General features: G+C 53.0%; 2 protein-coding genes across 2 annotated transcripts in view; one reads left to right on the top strand and one right to left on the bottom strand.

Annotated features, from left to right (window-relative positions):
• COL8A2 (collagen type VIII alpha 2 chain) overlaps positions 1–7,241 on the top strand; it is a 36,534-nt gene extending 29,293 nt beyond the window's left edge. The window contains exon 3 of the mRNA XM_064172805.1: positions 1,863–7,241. Within this exon, the coding sequence (XP_064028875.1) occupies positions 1,863–3,784 (1,922 nt within the window). The 3' untranslated portion in view covers positions 3,785–7,241. The remainder of the gene's footprint in view (positions 1–1,862) is intronic.
• Positions 7,242–9,208: 1,967 nt separating this feature from the next.
• On the bottom strand, positions 9,209–16,489 carry ADPRS (ADP-ribosylserine hydrolase). The gene is made up of 6 exons (XM_064172807.1): positions 16,235–16,489; positions 13,263–13,359; positions 12,281–12,488; positions 11,987–12,171; positions 11,806–11,906; positions 9,209–11,319 (listed from the first exon to the last, which is right to left on the bottom strand). Exons 1-6 carry the CDS (start codon positions 16,458–16,460, stop codon positions 11,027–11,029), a joined length of 1,110 nt encoding a protein of 369 aa, XP_064028877.1. The 5' UTR covers positions 16,461–16,489; the 3' UTR covers positions 9,209–11,026.
• Positions 16,490–16,529: the final 40 nt, after the last annotated feature.

The raw sequence follows: 16,529 nt of genomic DNA, 5'->3' as shown, positions 1-16,529 counted from the left end.
GCTGAGGAGAGGCAAAGCCACCTCTGATGCTCCGGGAAGGCTGCCACGGTTATGCCTTTCACGTGTCTCAAATCTCTCCTAATCTTTTCCCATTGACTGAGGAAATCTCAGTGTTGGCAGATCCTGGCACTACGGATGCTGCCCAAGCTGGGGGCTAGGCTGGCAGACCTCATGGCCTCCCCCATCTCCTCCTTAGGGCTATACTGGGGCACACAGCCTCCAATTCTGCTTCCATCTCATCCTGGGAACTTGGCCATACAGACCTGTTAGCTCCCAGTGGGAATGATCCACTTTAGGGGGATTTAGTTAAAATTTGCCCAATACAGAATCACAGAATCCTAGAAGTGTTTTGGTTGGAAAAGATCTCCAAGCTCACCAAGTCCAACCTCCAACCCAAGACCACCAAGGCCATTAAACCATGTCCCAAAGTGCCCTGTCACAGGATCCCTGGAAGTGTTCAAGACAAGACTGCATGAGGCACTTAGTGCCATGGTCTGATTGATTGGCCAGGGCTGGGTGCTAGGTTGGGCTGGCTGATCTTGGAGGTCTCTTCCAACCTGCTTGATTCTATGATTCTTTCTTACTTCCAGTTGTCTGTAGAAGATCTCATCAACAGCTGCTTCTTTTGGATAGGGCTGGGTGATAGGTTGGACTGGATGAGCTTGGAGGTCTCTTCCAACTTGCTTGACTCTGTGATTCTATGTTAGGGATTGGAAGGGACCTCCAGAAATCATCCAGCCCACCCCCCCTGCCAGAGCAGGGCCATAATCTAGTGCACATCCACACCATGTTAAAGCCCTTTCCTGTGGCCTTTCCTTTGCCATCCTAATCCCAGGGGCATGTGCCTGCCAGGTACTGCCTTCATTTCATTGCCAAAAAAACCAAAGAGCTTGGTCAGGTTTTTATTCTTCCTCACCCGTTCCTGGTGTCAGATAGGCAGCAGCACCCTGACTGGGCCAGCCTTGAGGAGTCAGGTCTGTGCTTTAAGGACTGAGCTGGGGCATGTCCTGGCTCTCCCCAGCTTTGCAGCCTCTCAACCCATTCGTTTCTTTCTTATATCCGTTTGCAAAAGACCTCAATGAATTCTTTCAATGTCAAGTGGTTGCAGCCTATTCCCAGCTGGGCTGACTCATTTGGACGCAGCAGAGGCTGCATTTCCCTCCCAGCTATTGGCTTTTCCTCCACCCTCAGCACTTTTTCTTTTTCTTTTCTTCTTGGTGAGGTTTTTTTTTTCCCTCTGCCTTGCTGGACACAGGAGCTGAGCCAGGGAGCACCACAGGCATGTCTTAACCCATACACCAGTCACCTCTTGGGTCTCTCAAGTACATGCCCAAGAGTTTTCTTTTTAATCCCAAAGGATTAAAGGTCTCCTGAGGCCCTGGACTCGAGGGATGGAGTGGAAGGATTATCCTCAGTCTTGGCTTGCTCTGTTGCCATCCTCTCAACTGAGCCCAGGCAGGAGTGACTGAATCCCACGGTGCTTTCGAGGCCACTGGGAAGTGAGGCAGAGGGAGGGAGGTTTGAACCCAGCTCTCAGAAGGACTCAGCAGACCATCACCAAACAACCCTGCCAGAGCCAATGGCAACTGCTGGTCATGTTGACACTCTCTGTGGAGGGAGAGATGGAGCCAGGCTTGGATTAGTACACTGGGCTCTGGCCAAGGTCTTGCCTCAGGACAATGGTGCTGATGTGGTAGCCCAGGGAGCCACTGTGACCACGTTTACATAGTGCCATGTCTGGAGAAGGGCATCCTTGCAAGCAGAGACTCAGGCAGCGCTGAAGCCTCGGGCTGCAATGCCCTGAGGGCATCACCAGCAGGCTGGCCTCAGTGAAGCTCTCTCTCTCTCTCCTCTCTCCACAGACATGCCACCGCTGCTGCCGATGGACCTCAAAGGGGAGCCAGGACCCCCAGGGAAGCCTGGCCCACGTGGACCTCCCGGGCCCCCTGGCTATCCAGGAAAGCCGGGCACAGGGAAGCCAGGGATGCACGGCCAGCCTGGCCCTGCTGGGCCGCCTGGCTTCTCGGGCATTGGGAAGCCTGGCATCCCCGGGCTCCCTGGAAAGGCGGGTATGAAAGGGATGCCTGGAGCCAAGGGCGAGCCTGGCATGCGAGGAGAGCAAGGGCCAAGAGGACTGCCCGGCCCCCCAGGGCTGCCAGGACCAGCTGGCATCTCAGTCAATGGGAAGCCAGGACCCCAGGGTGGCCCTGGCTTGCCTGGGTTTCGAGGAGAGCCTGGCCCGAAGGGAGAGCCAGGGCCTCGTGGGGAGCGAGGGATGAAGGGAGAGAACGGCGTGGGGAAGCCAGGGTTACCGGGGCCTCGGGGCAACGGGGGCCCTCCTGGCCCTGCAGGGCCGCCAGGGCCCATTGGCGTTGGCAAACCTGGCCTCAACGGCTTGCCAGGGGCACCAGGGGAGAAGGGTGACATTGGGCCTCCGGGCGGGCCTGGCATCAGCGGGGAGCCTGGCCCCATGGGGCCACGGGGCCCCCCGGGCATTGATGGCATTGGTGTGCCAGGCGCCGCAGGGGTGCCAGGGATACAGGGCCCCATGGGACCAAAGGGAGAGCCTGGCATCCGTGGCCTCCCTGGTTTGCCAGGCCAAACAGGCTACGGGAAGCCAGGTCTGCCTGGCCTCAAAGGGGACCGTGGGCAGCCCGGGGCACAAGGAGCCATCGGCGATAAGGGGGAACCTGGTCTTGATGGGGAGCCAGGCGAGCCAGGCCCTGCTGGCATCATCGGGCCACCAGGCCCACCAGGGTCCATGGGACTGCCAGGCAAGCATGGGCTGCCTGGAAGCAAAGGGGATGTGGGGCCGAGTGGGCCTCCAGGAATGCCAGGGATACGTGGGGACCAGGGACCAAGCGGCTTCGCGGGAAAGCCAGGGGTGCCAGGAGAAAGGGGCCTGCCTGGGTCGCTGGGACCTCCGGGCCCAGCAGGCCCCAAAGGAGAACCAGGGTTCATTGGCCTCCCAGGGGTGCCAGGATTAACAGGTGGCCCTGGGCCCAAAGGGGATGGCGGCATCCCGGGGCAGCCAGGACTGAGGGGCCCCTCTGGCATCCCAGGCTTGCAAGGACCTGCAGGTCCCATGGGGCCTCAGGGCATACCGGGACTGAAAGGGGAGCCCGGGCTCCCTGGAGTTCCTGGGGAGGGGAAAACCGGTGAGCCTGGCATGGCTGGACCCATTGGCCCACCGGGAATGCCAGGAACACCGGGGCTGAATGGGCCACCGGGCCCACCAGGGCCACCCGGGCCGCCAGGAGCACCCGGGGTGTTGGACGAGACGGGCATCGCAGGGCTGCACCTGCCAGACGGCGGCGTGGAAGGAGCCGTGCTGGGCAACGGCAAACCGGGCAAGCCGCAGTACGGCCGAGGGGAGCTCTCCGCCCGCATCGCGCCAGCCTTCACCGCCATCCTCACCTCCCCCTTCCCGGCATCGGGCATGCCGGTCAAGTTCGACCGGACTTTGTACAACGGGCACAACGGCTACAGCCCGGCCACCGGCATCTTCACCTGCCCCGTCTCCGGCATCTACTACTTCGCCTACCACGTGCACGTCAAAGGGACCAACGTCTGGGTGGCGCTCTACAAGAACAACGTGCCCGCCACCTACACCTACGACGAGTACAAAAAGGGTTACCTGGACCAAGCCTCGGGCAGTGCCGTGCTTGAACTCAAGGAGAACGACCAAGTCTGGGTACAGATGCCCTCGGACCAGGCCAATGGGTTGTACTCCACGGAATACATCCACTCCTCCTTCTCTGGGTTCCTGCTTTGCCCCACATAACGGCTGTTGGGCTCGGTTCCTTCTCACCCGTTTTAGCCATAAACTCTCTTGGTTGTTTTTTTTTTTGTTTTGTTGGGTTTTTTTGGTTGTTTTTTTTTTTGTTTTTTTTTTTGATAAAAAAGTGTTTTTAAAATGAATACAAAAAAAAATCACTGGGAAGAAGGAGCAAGCTGTTGTCGTGGGACCTTGCTTTGGGCTGTTTGATCCAGGAGTTGAGGGCAATCAAGAAAGGAGATCTCTTTTCTTTCTTTCTCGTTTGGGGGAGGGAGGAGAGCGACTCCCTCAGCCCAGCCTGTTTGGGATCCGTGTTGCCCTAGTGACTGGACGTCAGACACAGGAACGAGCTTGGGATGGCAAAGATCTGGCTCTGCAGTGAACTGCTCTGAGATCCAGAAATGGTCACATCTGGAAGAGCAGACCCCTCCTGGGCTGTAACCAAGGGCCCTGGTTTCCCTTGTTGAGCACTTGCCACACCTCCAGCAGCTGCTCTCATGGGTGGTGGATTTGCTAACCAGCACAGGGCTCCGAGGCACTTCACATGAACCTGTCTGGCAGCGGAGATCCGTGAGGGATTGAGACATCTCCTTCCTAAAGCCATCGGACACCCGAGTTGCAGTCTCACTGATGGCTGTTTCTCCAGACTGATTTGAAGCAGTCTCCCCAGTTCACTCTGGATTCACTCTGGTTGGATTTAAACCCATCAAACCTGGAACACTTTGCATAAGCACCTTCTTGTAAGAAGTAAATATTCTTTTTAACCCTCGCCCCCCCCCAGCACCTTTTGGGAACAAACCCACCCAGGCGCTGGTGTCTGGGAGGATGACAGATGACCTAGTCCAAAGCTGCTGAGGACAGCTGGGACCCCTGATGAACATGGATCCTCTCTTGGCTTCATTCACCTCCTGGCAAGTCCAAGGGCTAGTTCTGTCCTAATTCTCTGCAGCCCAGAGACTTGCTTGGCCTCCTGAGCATCCTGCTCTGTGACAACCCAAGGAGGGCACCTCAAGCCTGGCTCATGGTGCTCCTAGCCTGCTTTGACAGAAGGCTTGGTTAGGCTTCCTTGGAAGTGCCACTTACGGACAGCTTGCTTCTACTGTCTCACTCTTTTGGGATGTGTAAACCTCTGCATTAGTGTTTCCCCTTCCTCTGGGGACCTTCTGATTAAGACAAAATAGAGCTCCTCCTAACTGCCCATTCCATCATTTCCCAAGGGTGCTATTAGCTACTTAAGGATGTCACTGATGAGTTTAGTGCAATATGTCCCCATCAAAGTGCACCATCCCCGGTGTCAGTCTGTGACCTGGCTAAACACAACCACCACCTTTGTCTGTGGTTACCACTCTGTCTCACTAATGCTTCAGCTGTCACCAACCTGAGCGTGAGCTGCAAAGTTCTGGGAGAGGTACAGACAGACACTGACCAGAGCAGCTGCTCTGTCCTCTGCCAAAGGGAGCAACTGAAGCCTCCTGCTTTGCAGATATTCTCATGGTAGAACAGCCATCACCACTTGCACTCACAGAACAGCCATTCTGCTCATCCCAGGCCAGTAGCAGGCTGCTGAAGCCAATCCACACGCTGCATGTCCCTCCACAAAGGCACATCCCTGAGTAAACAGCAATAATTTGGCCACCAGCTGAGCAGTTCCCCTGAAATTGTCCTAAAGCCTGTTTTATGGCCAAAGAAATGTAGCAAGAATGGACTTGGGATTGTTCTCCAGTTGGACTGTACAAGATATTTAAAAGACTTTTCTTTTTCTGTTCCTATTTGGTTGTTTGTTTTTTTCTCCTTAAGCCTGTCCTGTGTTTCTGCCTCTTGCCATCCCAGGCTTCCTTTGAGAAACTCACCTATCCCTGGAGTTAAACACAAAAAGGCAGAGCTGGAAGGTCAGGGCTTCAGCTGCTGCCCCACCAGGGCTGGGCTGGGCTTAGCTTGCCCCCATCTCTGGGATGTTCACCACACAAAGGTGCAGGTTTCATGTCCTGGTGAAACCTTCTCCAGCTGAAAGGCTGCCCCAGAGTCTGATCCCACTGGATGCTTTGAACTCCTGAAGGCAGAGGAATGTTGGGGCCAATCAGGTTTAGATCAGGTTGTTTCCCAGCAGGAGCCATACAAAGAGTCGCTAAAAGTGGAAGCTGAGATCATAGAATCAGAGAATTGTTTGGGTTGGCAAAGCCCTCTAAGACCATCCAGTCCAACCACCAATCCAGCACCACCATGGCCATTAAACCATGGCCCTAAGTGCCATGTCCACATGTTTCTTGAACAAGCCCAGGCTTGGGAGGAAGGTGCTAGGCTGGGGTCCTGTGTCTCATTTTTGAAGTGCCTTTCCCGTGGAGAACAGCAACAAGCTCAAGACGGTGCCACACAAGGCCCCGGCGTGCGGCAGGTCTGGCTCCCACCGCAGGCACCGCTGGAGCGCTGGCAGCACGTTCACACTGCCTGCAGCAGGGCCAGGAGCTCCTGAGCCACATGTCAGGCTGGAAGCTTCATCCTGCCACTCAGCAAAGCAACTTATTTATACTGTGTGTCCTAACCTCCATTTCTTTCTTTTTTGGTCCTCTTTTCATTTCCATTCCAAAACTTCTTGTTCTAGCTGGCAGAAAGCGATGACAAAAGCGCTCTCACCGCAGCGAGTGGACAACAACTCCTTGGGTGCTGTAGATACCAGTTTGCAATTTCACCTTCCCCCCTACCCACCCCCCCACATCGTGTGCAGAGCAGGACCCATAACCAACCTTCTGCAGCTATATTAACCCTATGGCATTTACCACAGCAGCCAAAAGGCAAAAAGATTATTTTAGACGCACATAGAGTTAGGCTAAGAGCAACAAAATAAACCAGAACGATGCACAGGATGAAGGGAAGCTGCTCCCTGAAACCAGACACTGTCGAGGATGAGGGTTGGGTTTTTTCTTTGTGTTTGTTTTTGTTTGGTTTGTTGTCATTGTTGTTGTTGTTTTTTTTTTCACGGGAGTACTGAGTAGGTGACATTTGCCAGCAGGAAAGGGTCATTGTCTGTCGTGTGTGTGAGCGCGTGGGATTCAGGATTCGAGCCTAATGATGCTAATAATAAGTAATTAAAAATGAAAGAAACTGAATAATTAAAGAAAAAAAAGTTAAAAAAAAAATAAAAGGAAGGTTGGGTTTGGATGAAAGTCTTATTTTTAATGATTGAAAACTGCATTACAGTGTGCATTTTTATATACAAATTCTTACTATTTTTGTTAAATTTGCCTCTAGTATCTTCACTTCTAACCTAGTATATAGAGGTTGTTTAGTTTTGTAAATACTTATTACATGCACTGCCTTTCATAGTAAAAGTTGGTTTAAAATGCACTCTTTTTGGGTTGGTTTGGTTTTTTTTTTTTGGTGATCAGAACCTGGCCTTCTCTTCAGAACTAAAAACTGCAGTACTTGATTGTATTGACAAAACATCAATAAAACCCATTGTATAACAGGTGGCTCTGCTGTGCCTTTGTCCTTGCTGCTCAGAATGCTCACCAAGACCTCTCCCCAAACCCAGCTCACTCATCCCCAGCAGCTCTGCTTGCTGTTGAATGCTCTTAGGTTGAGAAGCAATGGTTTGAAAGTCGAGCAGGTGGTCTGAAAGTCGAGCAAGGCAGATTTAGGTTGGACATAAGGAGGAAGCTCTTCACATGAATAAGTTGCCTAGAGATCACAGAATCATAGAATAGCCTGGGTTGGAAGGGATCTCCAAAAGTCATCCAGTCCATCCCTGCAGACATCAGGGGCATCCCTAACTAGACTCAGAGCCCTGTTGAGCCTCTTTTTGAATATCTTGAGGGATGGAGACATTCGACCACATTGAATATCTCCAGCGATGGAGATATTCCAACCACCTCCCTGGGCAGCCTCTTCCAGTGTTCCACTACCCTCATAGTGATAAACTTGTTTCACCAACCAGTCTTATTCTGCTCTTGTGGTTGAGGCCCTGGCCCTGGAGACATTCAAGGTCAGATTTGATGTGGCCCTGGGCAGCCTGATCTAGTTGGAAGTGTCCCTGGACAAGATGACCTTTTGAGGGTCTCTTCAAATCCAAGGCATTCTGTGAACTGCATGTTTCTTGTGATTAAAGAAAAGATTCATCTTTTCAGAAGCTGATTTTTTCAAGAGGATGAAAGGATGTGCCTTCCACACAACTCTGCCTGGTTACTGAACTGGGTGAGCAGCAAAATGTTTTAAATGGATGGCAATTGAAGACCTCCATTTCTGGATGGGGCTGAACGGGACTCTGAGCAACCTGATCTAGTGTGAGGTGTCCCTGTCCATGGCAGGAGGGGTGGAACAGAATGGTCCTGGAGAAGAGGCTCAGGGGTGACCTCATTGCTGAAGGGAGGTTGTAGCCAGGTGGGGTTGGGCTCTTCTCCCAGGCAACCAACAAAAGAACAAGGGGACACAGTCTCAAGTTGTGCCAGGGGAGGTGTAGGCTGGATGTTAGGAGGAAGTTGTGGCCAGAGAGAGTGATTGGCATTGGAATGGGCTGCCCAGGGAGGTGGTGGAGTCGCTGTCCCTGGAGGTGTTTGAGAAAAGCCTGGATGGAGCACTTAGTGCCATGGTCTAGTTGATAGGATTGTGTTCAGGATGAAGACTTAAAAGAACCTTCTAGACTGGCAATTATTTGAGGAACTGAAGTCCAAGTGTTGGGGATCCCCTTTCCCTTTTTTTTCCCCATGATACTTTTTTGCCACATTCCACAACTCTGTCTACAGTCAACCTCCATGCCCTGAGTGGTCAATTCAAGCAACACACAGAAGAAATGGTGAAGCACCAATAGGCAAATCACTTCCAAAGGCCAGAAGTACATATAACAAAGAGAAGATCTATTTTCTAACCCATTCTCTTACCTGGAAGACAAGATGTCCTTTGTTAAGAGGTACAACACTTCCAGAGAAGCCTGGCTGCCACAGACTCCATGAAGAAGCAGTGATTCTCCAGCTGCAAGTCATGGAGCACTCAGCATCTCCCACTATCTCTGCAGGATCATCACAGGCTCCTCTCCTTCACATCACAGCAGCTGAGCTCCTTTCACACATAGCAAACAGCCTGCAAAAGAAAACAGCCTCTGCAGCAACTCACCACTGCTCCAGGCCTCTTACCAGCTTCAGCTTCCCCAGCTGCTCACAGGCAGGAGTGGGCACCTGAAAATCACTTTTAGGGCAGATTTCCAGTGCTGGAACTCACCCTACTTGAAGCTCCAGTCTCAGCTATGTGAAGGATGTCTCTATCCAGCACCAAACAACTTTCACTCTGCTTTCTACTGAAGGATTCCAAGAAGTGGTTCCAGGTTGAGCCTTAAAGTGAAGAACAGGGTGAGGAGGAAGAGTCCAGAGATTTTCACATGACTCCTCTTGTCATTTAGGGTGGAAGCACAACTTGAGTTGAATGAAAGGCAGGAACAGAGGGTAACTAACAAAGATAACCAAGTGATTTTATTTCTTTCCAAGGAAGTCAGAGCTGAATGTTTCAACACACATTTAAATTCTGACCTAAAAGGAGCTGTATGTCTTAAACAGAGCTCTTCTGCCCAGGGTGAGTTCCAAACATTCCAAATGATAAAGCTGCTTTCAAAGGAGAATATCTTCTTTTAGCTAATTCTATGAGGATGTTCACATCTCTGGCAGAGAAACATGAAAGGAAACCTGACATTTTACATCCCAGACCTGCAGTACAACACTTAAATATACAACAGGGCAAAATTCCACATGTTCTCAGGGCACAAGAATCCATCTTAACAAGGAAAACCCATTAAAGCATCACACAGAAGCCTGGCACTTGATGGAAGCAGACAACAGGAAAAACTGGAACGAGCCATGGAGCCAGATTTCCCATGTGGGTAGGGAGCTGACATCCCCTGTGTTGTGACACCACAGGGAGTGAGCTCTGCTTGAGCCCCTTCCTGCAGTGACAGAAACACCAGGCTGCAGAGAACATCCTCACATTCAGGTCTGTAAACATTTCCACCTCTTGCTTTCTTTTTGCTTTCAGCTATTAAAAGTTTTTTTCCCTTTCCAGACTGAGCTGTGACTCCCTTTGTGATCACAGGGAAAAGGTCTGAAACCAGCAACTAGTGGAACAACAGAGCAGTGCTGGAATACTCTTGGCCACCAGTGCCACCAGCTTCAAACGCACAAATTCTTTTCAACTCTGAGTAATTCTCCCCCAGTTCTTCCCCTTTCAACTCACTCTTACCAAGCACAGAGCTTTAAGGCTGTTAAGAAGCAACTTCTGCTTCCTGCTGAAGTCATTTTTGTCACTGACTGCAGCAGAATCAGGGACCTTGCCTAACAGATTTAAACATCCCACTGGGTAGGTCAGCGTGGAAGAGGCAGAACTAGGCACTGAGGAGCTGCAGCAAGGTGAAAGTTATGTAAGGGAATACAAAATGTGGTCGGGGGGTTGCCAGGTGGATCACAGAGCAACACCAAGGAAACAGTGACCAGTTCCAACCTCTTCCAGCAGTAACCAGGAGCCACCTGGGACTGTCACCAAGGGCTTTTCCTCAGTGCCACTGACAATGCCCAGTAATCCCTTCTCCAATTTCCAGCATGTTTTGTTCTGCCTCTAAGGGAGTGACTTTCCTGAGAGGTCCACCCTCAGCATCCTCACACCACATTCCCATGCCATCATGCAGGACACTCTCTGGGGATGTGCCTCCATGATCACATCACACTCACATTCCTCAGCAGGTCAGCTATGTTTTCTAAGCCCACCAGAGCCACTACAGGACAGGCCACTGGCACTAACAACTCAAAGGCCACAGTAGGAGGAGTAGAGGAAAAGAGTAAGTTGTGGAGGCTCCAACGCTGGAATTGCTCAAGGCCAGGTTGGAAGGTGATCCTACCCATGGCATGACCTTTAAGGTCCCTTCTGACTCAAACCACTCTGTGATTCTGTGAAGAAAGTCAGTGGACTCAGACACTCATGCAGTAACTGGCACAACAAATGGCACAAGAGTGGATAAAGCAAGCAGGACTCTTATGGAAAACTCAACATTCCCACACACTTCAGAGGAGATGCATCCACTGCCCAAGGTGCCACATGCAGCCACTTCCCAGTGCACCAGAACGGGAGGGGATGTGCCCTCTCTTCCAACCCAGCTCATGCCCACTGCTCTCCACTCATAGCAGCAGCACCTCTCCCTTGGACCCACCACCTGATTTCTGGCCAGAAGGGCAGAGGTGAGCACCTGCTTCACTCTCAGAGCCCAGGTTGCCCTTGGGCTCAGAGCCGCTGGCAGTACAGCTCGTGTAGGCTCTGTGCCAGCTTCTTTGTTTCTTGAAAGGCTTCACAGCTCTGTTCCCAGCTTGGGGGGATCTGCTCCTCCCCATAATAAGCCCCAGCAATGGCTCCTGCCATGGTAGCAATGGTGTCTGTGTCTCCACCCAGAGAGATGCAGTAGATGATGGTCCTCTGCAGGCTGCTGTAGTGATCAGGGATTTCAGGGTCAGCCTCCATGCAGCGCAAGAAGGAGTAAATGGCAGTGGGGACCGAGCGCAGGGCAGCAATGCCATTGCCTGTTGACAAAACCAAACACCTTCAGTCCTGCAGGACCCTTTTAACTGCAGCTTTCCATCTGCCCAGCAACTGCCAACACCAGGATCAGTGATTTTATCAGGACAAGGTCCAGAAGTTTCCACCTAGGAAACCTCCTCAGTGCCACTCATCCAGGAGATCAGCTCCCAGCTACACCAGCGCAGTGTGGCAACAGACAGCTACCTGTTCCCCCCCAGCACAACAGCCATTAAGGCAAGAGGTTCTAAAACACTAAGAGATGTTATTCATGGCAAGTTTGTCTCAGCAAGAGAGGGTTCATTCCCCCATGAATACAGAAAGGGAATCACTGGACTCAGCACTGCTGGCTGGTGGGCACAGGCAGCCCTTCCAGCACATTCCATGCTGGAGCTGAAGGGGTGATCAGGGGCAGGACACACCAACCAGGCTGGCTGAGCCTGTCCTGCTCCCAGCTCCCCTCTAATCCTTGCAGTAAGAAAGGTGCTCACCTAACTCAAACAATACATCTGCTTTGGGAACACTGCTGAGCTCCAAGAATTCCTTTATTTTCTTCAGACGCCTTGAAAATGGTAAATCCTCAAATCCCAGCCTGGAAACAAAGAGCACAATGAGGAAGAGAGAATGGGAAGAGACAGAGCAAACCAGACACAGCTCCTCACGGCCACTTACGCTCGGGCATCAGTAAGAGATTTATCATCTGCCTCCACATCCTCCATGTGGCTAATGAGCTGCTCCAGGAAGGTCTCCTTGCTGAGCTCTCCCTGCAGAGCCAGGTGCACAGCCAGGGCCTGCAGGATGGCCCCGTTGTAGCCCAGGGAGTTGGCATGGGTTAACTCTGCACTCAGCTTCGCAAACTGGGGATGGGAACACGTGGTTAGGAAATGCCTCTGAGACACCACGGTAGGACCTGCCTGACAGCAGGGACTGAGGAGCCCAGGTGCCCCAAGGAGCCAAGGACAGTACCTTCTTCACATCCTGGATGTCAGAGTACACAAGTGAGATGCCTGCCACCCTCATGGCACCCCCGTTGCCATAGGAGCCCTTGCCGTTGAACTGGGCTCTTGCTGGTTCAAACACGTCACTGCACTTGGGGCTCAGCAGCTTCTTGAAGACGTTGACAACAGCCATCCCATAGCCCCTGTTTGGCTCCTTCTTGTACTCCTCAGCAAACCTGGCACAGGCAGGAGAGAATAAAACACATAAGGGAATGTGTAACTGAGGTTGTGTAAGGCCACCCAAAGTAAATTAGCAACAGGTGGGCAAGACAGTGACAGTCGGGGGTGAAGTGAGTCACCTCTGGGGGAACTGCCTCTGATTCCCAAGAACTGGTGTGGAAGGAGGAGAGGGTGGATAAACATCACCTCTCACAACCCACTTGTTTCCTTCTCAGCTTTGCCTTGAAATAGAAACAAAACTGGAAACATTTCCGTGGGTCACAACCACAAAGAAAGTCTTTTGTTCGAGTTCAATGGAAGAGTTTTGTAAACAAAGAAATGCTCTGCCTTAAGTGGAACCAAATGCAACCAGGGCTGTGGATTCAAAAGAGAAATAGATCATACACAAACCCAAGCTGACCTCACCAGCATCCACTAACTGAATTAAGGGAAGAACAAACATAAATAGCAACAAATAAACATGGAAGGAAAGGCTTCTGAAATGCCTTAAGCATTAGCAGCCACACAGGGATACAGTCCAGAAGGTTCCATCCTGCTTCTGTACAAAGCAGACTCTGAACCCACACTGAAGCTCACAGGACAGTGCAGAACACACAAGAAATGGCATCATTTGCCAGCAGCTTCCTCATTATTTTCCTTCACAAGCTGACAGTGACTTTGCCATAGCCCCTTCCACAGGAATTTACACTGCTTGCTTCATCTTTAGGTGAAGTTTTTGCCTCCATGAGAAAACAACAGCACCCTATTTTGCAGATGGCTTCAGCCCTTACCTCTTGGCCATATCAACTTCATCAAACTCCTTCTTGGCTAGTAGGGACTGCACCACCGACCTGCTCATGGCTGTGTCGTCTGTGTATGAAAGTGTTTCTGAAAGGAGAAGGTCAGAACATGATGTCACCATGCAGGGACAAACTCTTCTCCTGTCCTCCACTCTCAGCACTTCTGGTCAGGCCACACCTCGAGTGCTGTGTCCAGATCTGGGCTCCTCCATTCAAGAGAGAGGTTGAGATACTGGAACATGTCCAGAGAAGGGCAGCAGGGCTGGGGAGGGGCCTGGAGCACAGCCCTGTGAGGAGAGACTGAGGGAGCTGGGGGTGTGCAGCCTGCAGAAGAGGAGGCTCAGGGCAGAGCTCATTGCTGTCTACAACTACCTGAAGGGAGGCTGTAGCCAGGTGGGGTTGGGCTCTGCTGCCAGGCAACCAGCAACAGAACAAGGGGACACAGCCTCAAGTTGTGTCAGGGCAGGTATAGGCTGATGTTAGGAGGAAGTTGTTGTCAGAGAGAGTGATTGGCATTGGAATGGGCTGCCCAGGGAGGTGGTGGAGTGGCTGTGCCTGAAGGTGTTGAAGCCAAGCCTGGCTGGGACACTTAGTGCCATGGTCTGGTTGCTTGGCCAGGGCTGGGTGCTAGGCTGGACTGGATGAGCTTGGAATTCTTTTCCAATCTGGATGATTCTATGATTCCCCACTCTCCAGGGTCCCATGAGCTGCAGAGCTGGAGTTAAAACATGACCAGAAGCTCCCCAGCACTTTGAGTTCATCACTGGCTGTACTCATCTGAGTAAGAAGACACAGAGCAAGAGAGATGCATCCACAGTAAGGTCCAGGCAGAAAGAATTTCAAGATTAGTAAGAGCCACAAGAAAGTGCCTGACATCCAGAGGTGTACATGGGCAAGCAAGAGAAATCTCTGTCTCAAGGAGTTCACTGCATGTGCTGACAAGCAGAAAAAGCTCAAGACTGTGACAGCATCAAATGACTTTGGCTGCTCCTGGAAAGGTTTACAGGGCTTGCTGCACAGCTCAGAACCCCAACACAAATCCATCACAGAACCACAGAATGGTTTAGGTTGGAAGGGACCTCAAAGATCATCCAGTTCCAACCCCCTGCCATAGGCAGGGACACGTCCCACTAAAACAGGTCACTCAAGGCCTCATCCAACCTGGCCTTGAACACCTCCAGGGAGGGAGCAGCCACAACCTCCCTGGGCAATCTGCACAAGTGTCTCATCACCCTCACTGCAAAGAACTTCCAAACAGCCAGTTTGAATCTTCCCTCTACCAGTTTAAACTCATTCCCCCTTGTCCTGACATTACAAGATCTTGTAAACAGTCCCTCTCCAGCCTTCCTGTAGCCTACTTCAGATACTGGAAGGCCACTCCAAGGTCTCCTCAAAGCCTTCTCTTCTCCAGGCCGCAGAGCCCCAACTCTTGTAGCCTGTCCACGTAACAGAGCTGCTGCAGCCCTTTGAGCATCTTCATGGCCTCCTCTGGACTGGCTCCAACAGTCTCATGTTCTTGTGCTGGGGGCTGCAGAACTGCACCCAGGACTGCAGGTGGGGTCTGAGGAGAGCAGAGCCAAGGGGCAGAATCTCCTCCCTTGCCCTGCTGCCCACACTGCTCTTGCTGCAGCCCAGCACAGGGTTGTGTCTGGGCTGCACTCACACTGCAGGCTCCTCTTGAGACTTTCATCAGCCCAGACCCCCGAGGGCCTTCTTCTCAGGGCTGCTCTCAGCCATTTCCCACCCAGCTTGGAGTTGTCGTCACTAGAAAAGAGTTACATAACTATTTATGTGCTTCTCTTACTCTGTTTCTAGCACCTCTATTCCTTGCTGACACTCCCCCGTTCCCAGCACACCACACCCCAGCTTCACTCGAGCAAGGAGCAGCAGAGGCTGAGCAGAGCAAACCCCAGCTCCCTCCACACCAGCCATGTGCAGATGAACCAGGAACCACCCTCGAGGAGCCAGAGCCTGGGCACTGCTTCAGCAAGGTCCTCCTCACCCAGGGACAGGGGAGGCAAACCTCACAGCACAGGGGAACATCCCAAGGCAGGGTTGCACTGGCTGTCCCAAAGCCCACAGCACAGGAGCACATCCCAGGGCAGGGATGGATGTGCCAGGGCAGGCCTGGATGTCCCAAAGCCCACAGCACAGGAGCACATCCCAGGTCAGGGCTGGGTGTCCCAAAGCCCACAGCACAGGAGAACATCCCAGGGCAGGGATGGATGTCCCAAGGCAGGGCTGGATGTCCCAAGGCCCACAGCACAGGAGCACATCCCAGGGCAGGGCTGGATGTCCCAAAGCCCACAGCACAGGAGCACATCCCAGGGCAGGGATGGATGTCCCAGGGCAGGGCTGGATGTCCCAAAGCCCACAGCACAGGAGCACATCCCAGGGCAGGGATGGATGTCCCAAAGCCCACAGCACAGGAGCACATCCCAGGGCAGGGATGGATGTCCCAAAGCCCACAGCACAGGAGCACATCCCAGGGCAGGGATGGATGTCCCAAAGCCCACAGCACAGAAGCACATCCCAGGGCAGGGATGGATGTCCCAGGGCAGAGGTGGATGTCCCAAAGCCCACAGCACAGGAGCACATCCCAAGGCAGGGCTGGATGTCCCAAAGCCCACAGCACAGAAGCACATCCCAAGGCAGGGCTGGATGTCCCAAAGCCCACAGCACAGGAGCACACCCCAGGGCAGGGCTGGATGTCCCAAAGCCCACAGCACAGAAGCACATCCCAGGGCAGGCCTGGCTGTCCCACGGGAGATTGCCTCACGCTGGGGTGAGTGGCAGGACTGGAGGCACCCACGCCTCGGAAGGACCTTGGGGTGCCACGATGCGGGGATAGAAACACCCCAAAGCCTTATCTGGGGGGAGGGTTCAGAGCCAGGCCCGACCTGGTGGCTACCGGGAGAGGAAGATAAGCTCCAGGTGCGACCCCCGGGGGGGTTTCCGCCCACCTCTGCGGGCGCTGCCGGCCGGTTCCCCGTCCTCAGGTGCCGACTCCAGGTCTTGGAGGAAACGTAGCAGATCGGGGAGCTTCACCACGCTCCTGCCTTCAAAGACGGCACCCAGACAGTCACCTAGCAGCGCTCCGACCAAACAACCCCGGAACCGGGCGAGCGCAGGTCGAGCTCTCGCCGTTGCTCGACCGCTACCCGAGGGCGAACCCGCGGCCGCCGCCATTTCGCTCCACGCCGCTCTCACCCGGGCCGCCAGGGGGCAGCATTCGCCGCTGCGCTGCCGCTGCTACCG

This window comes from Pogoniulus pusillus, chromosome 37, assembly GCF_015220805.1.
Source record: "Pogoniulus pusillus isolate bPogPus1 chromosome 37, bPogPus1.pri, whole genome shotgun sequence".
In the NCBI taxonomy this organism is placed as follows: Eukaryota; Metazoa; Chordata; class Aves; order Piciformes; family Lybiidae; genus Pogoniulus; species Pogoniulus pusillus.
This window is presented reverse-complemented; position numbering and strand designations above follow the sequence as displayed.